The 8,503-nt window shown below is 47.3% G+C and overlaps 1 protein-coding gene across 1 annotated transcript in view; it reads right to left on the reverse strand.

The window, feature by feature from the left end:
* Nucleotides 1-1,416, reverse strand: part of LOC136947627 (nesprin-1-like) — a 28,599-nt gene extending 27,183 nt beyond the window's left edge. The window contains exon 1 of the mRNA XM_067241756.1: nt 1,332-1,416. Within this exon, the coding sequence (XP_067097857.1) occupies nt 1,332-1,416 (85 nt within the window). The remainder of the gene's footprint in view (nt 1-1,331) is intronic.
* Nucleotides 1,417-8,503: the final 7,087 nt, after the last annotated feature.

An 8,503-nucleotide genomic window follows, 5' to 3' on the forward strand; every position in this document is an offset into this window, starting at 1 on the left:
CCTTGAGATAAGCGTGTTATCAGGCTGAGAGGACGCCCGCAACAGAGTTTCACCCTGCCTTAATGAAACACGCTGACTGATTGATTGCGCACAAGTCGGTTAGTGTGTCACCGATCAGTGCAGGGCAGATGTGTGTTGGGTAAGGACAGAGGAGGAAGGGGGGGGGGGGGGGGGGCGGGGTGTCCATGCATAATGCAGTCCTATATTCACACACACTCACATGTGCCACTGAGCAGGTCTCGCTTTTATGATTGAATCGTTTGATCAGGTCTGAAAAGGATCTAATATTGATGAGAAGGAAAATGGGGAAGATTCTGTCTGCATCTGAGAATAGTGTGGATTGTGTGTGGGAATTGGTGGGGGTCTGCCTGTGTGTGTGTGGATGTGTGTGTGTGCCTGTGTGTGTGTGTGTGTGTGTGTCTGTGGTTCCAAGCTCCTCCTCCCAGGGACGAGGTGACTTTGAGCGGTACTCAGGCACATGCACTTACAGCACAGAGATACACACTTCCAGCTCACACACACACATGCAGTATATCGCCACAAAGGAAATAGCCTTTCTCAGCAACCAAGCTTCACAGCAGCATTTTAACACACATGATTACCCCCTGTGCCATAGATAGCCTGTATCATTAATGTGATACCCAGCCTCTCTCTTCCCCTGCCTGGCCCCTGTGGTTAGAGCGACCTTAGCAAAGGACCATGACAAACGCTTTTGTCCTCTGGCCTCTAGTGTTGAACTGCATCTGCTAAGTGACTGTCACATGACAGTCAGCCCACGAGGCAGACAGACAGACAAGCACAGGCTGGGAGACACACAGATGGTCAATTACAAGAAAAGAACTGACAGTCTGACAAGAAGGCAAATGTACGGATAGACAGAAAGACAAAGCTTGTAGACAGAGACAAACCAATGCTGTTAGACCAACAGACAAATAGTTACATATAGACAAACAGAGGCTGGTAAACAGACAGCCAGATGGATAGTTATAGGACACAGACAGGCAGCTGCTGGTAGACAGACAGGCAGCTGCATGGCACAGTCAAAGTGCTGCTGTTCATTCTGTCTGAACTGCCACAGACGCAGAGCGACCTCCACATGCCCCTGTGGCAGAGGGGAAACGCCCCCTTTCCAGACGCACGCACACAGACACGCTCCACACTTTCCCCTCTCGGTCATCCTCACGGAACACAGTCTGGTCCCAACAGTGCTGTCCTGTCTGCGAGGCTAAACGAGGAGGATGACCGCTCCCACGTACTCACTGCACCAACACTCTTGGACACACACACACACACGTACACACCCACCCACACACAGATTGTGCCCCACTTACCACGCAGGTAGTGAAAGAACCCAGTGACCAGGTTTAGAGATGTGTTCTTATTGGGGGAGGCATCCCCCCCCGTTCGCCGTGCCATCCTGTACCCCACTCGGTGCCCAGAGCCCCCCCTGCCCTCATAGGTGTGTGGAGAGGACATCCACAAGCAGCCTCCAGGAGAGAGGACACTCGCCCTTCCTCCTGCCCTTGCTGCTTCCTCCCCGGGCTGGGGAAGTGTCTCTTCAGAGCTCCCTCCCCTTTTTTTCTTCCAGGAGCTTGGGTGGCAGGTTGGCAACACCAGAACTGTTGCTCTTTGCTGGTTTGAGGATGTCCTCTTCCTCTTGGTCCCGGTGTCCTCTGCGCTCCTTCAGTCGTCCAAACGTGCTGTTCACTGAGTATTAGTTGTGCATGTCCGTGTTTTTCCTGCCTCCTAAGCAGCTTGAGTGTGTGCGTGTGCCTGTGTTAGAACGCAAGCCAATGTGTGTGTGTGTGTGTGTGTGAGTGCAGCGCAGTGCCGGCTTCTCTCAGCATCAATCTTTCTCACTCCCTCCCTGCCTGCTTCTCTCTCTCTATCTTGCGCCCTCTCTCTCTCTCTCCTTCACTCTCGCTCTTAGTTGGCTGCAGGAACAATCCATTTCCCTCCAATGGACAGCCAATCAGAGTGTGTGGGAATGGGTGATGCCACCAGAGCCCTTGCTGTATTTGGTGAGGTGTGGGGGGGGGGCGGCAGTGAGGCAGGGGGGTTTAGCAGGTTAGGGGAGAGAGAGAGAGAGAGAGAGAGAGAGAGAGAGAGGGAGGGAGGGAGGGAGGGAGGGAGGGAGGGAGGGAGGGAGGGAGGGAGGGAGGGAGGGAGGGAGGGAGGGAGGGAGGGAGAGGGAGAGGGAGAGGGAGAGGGAGAGGGAGAGGGAGAGGGAGAGGGAGAGGGAGAGGGAGAGGGAGAGGGAGAGGGAGAGGGAGAGGGAGAGGGAGAGGGAGAGGGAGAGGGAGGCAAAGCTCTGTCCCAGGGCTCACACAGTCATGCTCTAAAAACACCGGCCGACAACGTCAGGAGCACATAAACGTGCAGGAATTCCCTGTGAGCTTCGAGCGACATTCGTACGCAGCGTGTCGCTCTCTCTCCCCTTCTCATCTTTCTGTTTCTCTGTCCGGTAACTTGGTTAGGTTACCCCTTTTCTCTTTACCCATCCCTCCCATTCTCTTCTGTCTCGCACGCCTCACAGTCTGCATCTCTCTCTCTCCCTCTCTCTCCCTCTCCTTCCCTCGCTCTCCCTCGCTCTCCCTCTCTCTCTCTCTCTGTCCCTCTCTCTCTCCCTCCCTCCCTTCCACAGACTACGGGGCTCAGAGTGATGCAGTGCTTCCATCGTCGTCTGCAGATGAGCGGAGGCTGAGCCTGTGCCTCAGCTCCTGTCTGGTCTCCACCTGCACTCTCCCCACAAGCTGCGTCTCTCCCCCCATCCATACTGACCGCTCGCTTTTCCCTACAGGAGTACAGGAGCGGGTGAGGAATGGAAAGAAACAATGGACGGACAAAATATACTGTTTTAGTCCTTGGCCTTGCTAAAGGTTCAAAACGACCGGTAGTGCTCTCTCTCTCTCTGTCTCTCCCTCTCTCACACACACATACATTCTGATTTGCTTGGGCTGGATCGTAAAACGTCATTATCGAGGATGGTTGCTGGAAAGTAATTCTGAATGCAGATTCGTCTTATCAGCCTAAAAAAAGAGATGAGAACCATCCATCATTACTGTGATTTTCTCTTTTGTTCTCCCGGTTTCCCAAAAGGGATTTTAATTATGAAGGTCATCAATAACCAATGACAGCCGTCATCTGCTATCAGTCTCCAGATAATAACCCTCTACTGATAGCCCTCCTAGGAGCAGTCTGGAGATTGGACATTACAGCTGCACTCTATGGTGAGGTACATCTGAGAGAGAGAGACAGAGAGAGAGAGAGAGAGAGAGAGAGAGAGAGAGAGAGAGAGAGAGAGAGAGAGAGAGAGAGAGAGAGAAGGTGTATGTGTGTGTGCCTGTCTGCCTGTGTCTGTGTTTGAGATTGTATGGAGCGGTGATATTTCTTTACTTTCAGGTTTTCTACATTTACATATACATTGCCTTTACTTTTGCATCTCAAAGCCAAAAACTTACACTCTTCATACCTGCAGAGTCTACCACACTCCAACCACTCACACCATCTATTTCACACTGTATGAATCCACATGATAGTCAATGATTTCATTACATTCAACTCAAAATATTATCCCTGCAGGTCAATTACTTAAGGCATATCTTGCAGCAAGATGTTTGTAAAACACGTTTAAAACTTCTGTTAGACATTCGTTTTAAATATAAACAGCGTGACCCAAATGGATCCCTCCCTGTGCTTCCGTAACGTCTGACAACAGTGCTATTGAGGACGTCTGTAATGAATTAGACAGTATTGACTGGTGAACTCATCGAACCTGCCCAGCTTTTTATTATTTCACATCCTCTGCTGGCCTGCTGATCTCGGCCACAGAGCAATGTTGACCTTGTCCTGGAAGTGCTCTTTATCTCATGCTGTCTGTTAGCTGCTGGTAACAGTTAACAACACTCTTTTTTGAAGCTTGAAGCAAATGCATTCCCCCGTTTTGCAGGTAGTACTGAGGTAGGCTTACACATGAGCTGTCCATGGTGCTGAACAGCTGCAAGGGACTACAAGCAACGCTGTTTTAGACTGTGCACAGTCCTGCTCAGTTCATTTGAGTTAATTTGCCTTTTTTTTGTTTACATTTGTGATTTCAAAACCAATTAGGTTTGTCTTGTTGGAATCCACATTACAGCATGAGCCTCATTTGGTGCCATCGTTAAGAATGGTTCTGCCAGAATGTTTGTGTTAATGTCCTTGTTCTGTGGAACATTTGGACTGTTAACATACTCTGTGTCCTGGAGCAGATGACAAACTGTTTTAATTGTCTCAAGGGGACAAACAGTTTAGAAAAAAACAACAACAGTAAGCCATACACAAAACTTGAGATATTTATAGGGCTTATTATTCTTCTAGAAAATTCACACTCACACACACACAAACACACAAACTGCAAAACAACAACAAATGCCCTTGTGGGAAACACCAAGCACAATCCTTGAGGCTACACAGACTCGGTATAAAGCCCTGGAGAGTTCCAGATCATTCCAGGACTAGAAGCAGAAAAGAAGAAGGATGCCGGTTGGTGGGGCTGGAAGACCAGACCACATTTGAGCTGCTCTGATTCCCTGGTGGAGCCCCCCCCCCGACAGAGCCGAACCTGCAGTCACGTCTCTGGTTGTGGAGGTGGTTTCTGGGTCAGGGCCCCAGCGCTCACACAGGTGCAAGTCTACAAGGGGGAGGCAGCCTGGAGGAGTGGGAGACCGGGGGGGGAGACGTTCTTCCACCCATGAAAGGAAAAACAAATGGCCTCCTTAGAGAGCTGCGTTGGCTCTTGTTGTAATCTATTCACCCAGAGGATATTTGGGTTTGCTGTCTGAATGGCCAAATGCTTTCTTTCACTCTCCCTGAGAGGAAAGGGACACAGCGCCACCTGATGTATAGCTAGGGTAGTACCACAATACTGTTTTTGTGGAATTTACTTGAAACACATTATATAAGCAAAGATAGGAATCCACCTCAAAGGGGATGGTGTTAATTTGTCAATACTGGTTTTTCTTTTGCCAAAGGCATAATCAATACAGCCATGCAGTCACCTGCTATTGAGAAACACCTTAGAGGAAAGGAGAGAGTGAGGAATAGAAAAAGTGAAGGGAAGGAGAGAACCCGGCAAAGACAACGACAGAAAAGTATTAGGAACGATAGATGGCGAGAGGAGAGGGGCTGCTTTTACCTTGTGATTTCCCAGAAGGCCTTGCAAATCTCCATTTGAGCATCTCTGATCCCTGACTTCATCTGTGAACGATCGTCCTCGTTAATCAGCCGTGATTACCGGCCAGATACAGACAGGTGCCATGACAGGAAGACTAGGAAGCTAACCAACCACACAGACCTGCTACTGGAAGTCTGTCTGCTTTACCCATTATGTTCTTCTTTTTTTATTTTTTTTGGGGGGGGATTGCTATAGCAACGATGCATCGCCTACGAGGGTATTATTTATATCTCGCTAATGTACCAGGCCTGTTAAAGCAGAGGAGGAGGGGGCCAGAGATGTCTGGTTATCTCAACATACACACTTGCAACAACCCCGTTTAACTCGCTTTAATGGCTTTTTCCTTCCCAGTAGGCACACACACACACACACACACACATACATCTTCAAACCGCACTTCCTGAACTCCATCCTTCACCCCTCCATCAACCTCTTCACTCCACATCCGCCTCGCCACTTTACAGCAACACCCTTTGAACAGCCCCTCTTACAAACCCCACTCCAACGTCACACAAACACACGCACACACACACACTCACACACGTTCATTCTATTCACCCCCTCTTCACCCCTCTCCCTCCAACACCCACCCGTCCCACTTAATTTTGGAACACACTTTATACCATGGAGTAGTAAGGAGGAACTCCAAACGCTAGTCCATTAGCATGGCTAATTGCATTTCACTAATAATGACACCACACTTACAGAGAGGAAGAGAGGGGAACAAGTCAGAATGATTACCAAAAACACCCACTTCCCCCCCTCACACCCAGCACAACCCTCCTCTCCAACGGCAGATGTTCAGACAGAGGAGCGTGCCGCTGACAAAGATGTCAAAATATCACCTTTGTGTTCAAACCACTAGGCTGCTGATAGCCGGTAATTCGCCACAGTCCCACACCTGCAGTTGGGTCCTTTACACATTCAAGAGCTTCACATGAAAGGGGGGAAAAACAGAATCAGCTGAATGATTAAGCTAACTCAGTCAGTACACATACAAGTTGGTGGGGGGAAGTGGGCATGTGCTTTGAAATATCACTTTGATATATTTTCTGGCGACTGTCGTTTGCTGTAATATTGCAAATTGGCTTCGGGAAAGACACCTGGGCTGGTGAAGGATATTTTTCTGATTATTCGGGGCTCCATAATGATTTAACCAACGTAGGATCAAGCCAAGCTTGGAAAAAAATAACATCTGTGTGATAAATGGAATTGATTAATTTCTTCCAGAGAACTCTTTTGTGGACAGTCCAGCAGGCATAGGCTATTGATAACACTCACGTTGACACTGAGGGCATTAGGGAGCTTAAATTTGGCCAAGATTAAAACATGTTTGAGCTGTGGTGTGTTTTTCTGTGTGTGTGTATGGGGGGGGGGGATATTGCAGGAGTGGGTCAGACAGTCTAAGCTCCTTATCCAGTTTCAGCTGGCCAGCCACACTTTGCAGGCCGGAGAAAAGTAAAAGGATTGGCGTCTAAATCAATCCGAGCAGTCAATCCAGTAAACCATCTCCAGTACATCTCTCTAGTGCATGGCACAATACACTGACTCATATGACCCAAAATACTAAAGACAGACACAAAGCACTCAACTGCACACCAAAAGGGTTGTCTATATCAGCATAATGCAGCTGACCCATCCATCATCTACTGTTTTACCAAGACTGAAACCCCAAGTAGTTCAACGATGACAACCTAGTACACATTTTTGTGTTATATTTAACACTTTCTTTTTTTCTCAATCTATCAGTCACCATCGATAGCCCTTGAGGCCACTACTGTATATAATGTTTCCTGAATGGTCCTTGTGTTTGTAACAGAACAGCCAGGCTACAGTTTGTGGGGATAGGACAGGGTTTGTTGGGTCAGGTGGTTGGCTAAGTTTGTGTCTGGAAGGAGAGCCTGGAGGAGAGAAGAAAGCCCTTGGATCCAGGTACCAGCACACACGTACACAAACATACACAAACATACACTCCCCACCCACCACCCCACACACACACACACAGATACACACACTCCCCACCACACAAATAAGCCTCTGTTACTAGAGCACAGATCACCACTATGAACATACGGCACAACACAGGAACATAAGTCACACCCTGTAGAAGCATTCATGACTCAGGATTGAAATACAATGCTTTCTAACACAGCTTAAACGCCATAAAGGATGAAAGATGACAAAGTAATGATCTTACATTCTGGGTCACATTCTGGGAAAACTTCAAAGACAGACGATCTTGTCAAATTCTTAAGTTTTAAATAGAGGATATTCAAGGACATTTCAAAGAAGTGATCTGATGCCAGTGCAGCCTCAAGCACAGCTTGGGGAGGATATCGAGTCACATCTGGTAACCCGTGATGTTCTCCAGTTGCTTAACCTCTAGGGTCATTCCAAGACCTTTCGACCTTCAACTCACACCTCCAAATGCCAAACATGATCTCAGAGGCCAATCAAATGACATCCTCTTCATCTGCCAATCACTTGAGATGAAAACAGATGGAGAAAGAAGCAGCGCGGTCTGTGTGAGAAAGATAAGAGAGGAAGTGATGTTGAAAAGTGGTAGGGGGAGAATAAGAGCTATTTCACTGCTGTTGAATGCTTGTCAGGGTTTATCTGTGAAGCCCTTTGCCTTGTCTGTCAATCAAAATCTGTATCAGATTTTCTTGTTGGACAGAAAGCATTATTGGCTCAACCATAGAGGTTACTTATAGTTATGTGAGATGAAAGAGACAATTGTCTTCAACCTGATTTTGGATTCACACAATATTCCTCTCCCTCTGCATAGAGTGTTCCAAATAACCATGAAATCCATGCTTTCTTCTATGTTGTCTGATTGGTTGTTTCTTACAGTTGATGGTTGGGTAGAAAAGGGGAGCAATTGTTCTCTCTTTTCTTCTCTGCTTCTCTTCTTTACTCTTTGTAATCCCCCTCATCAGCCTTGGCATGAGGTCTGGCTTTTTTTTATCTCTCTCTTTCTCTCTCTTTTACAATATTTGATTTGCTATGATAATGGTAATACTTGAAACCACTCATTTTGTAACAAGTATGTCTTGGAATTCCTTTGTGCTGTTAGTAAATATAAACTCCTCTAATTTAACCCATGGTGTCAAATATTCAGCACATTGGATTTATGCCATCAGACTTCCATCAGACCAAGGCTTATTTTTTGTTGTTTTGCCAATACAAAACTTCTACACTTAATGCATTTTCCGTGCGCAAATTACCTTGAAATAAAAATCTACTGTACATGAAAATAAATCTACATAAAACAATGAATGATGCCTTTAT

The sequence above is a fragment of the Osmerus mordax genome, chromosome 8 (genome assembly GCF_038355195.1).
Source record: "Osmerus mordax isolate fOsmMor3 chromosome 8, fOsmMor3.pri, whole genome shotgun sequence".
NCBI classification, from domain to species: Eukaryota; Metazoa; Chordata; class Actinopteri; order Osmeriformes; family Osmeridae; genus Osmerus; species Osmerus mordax.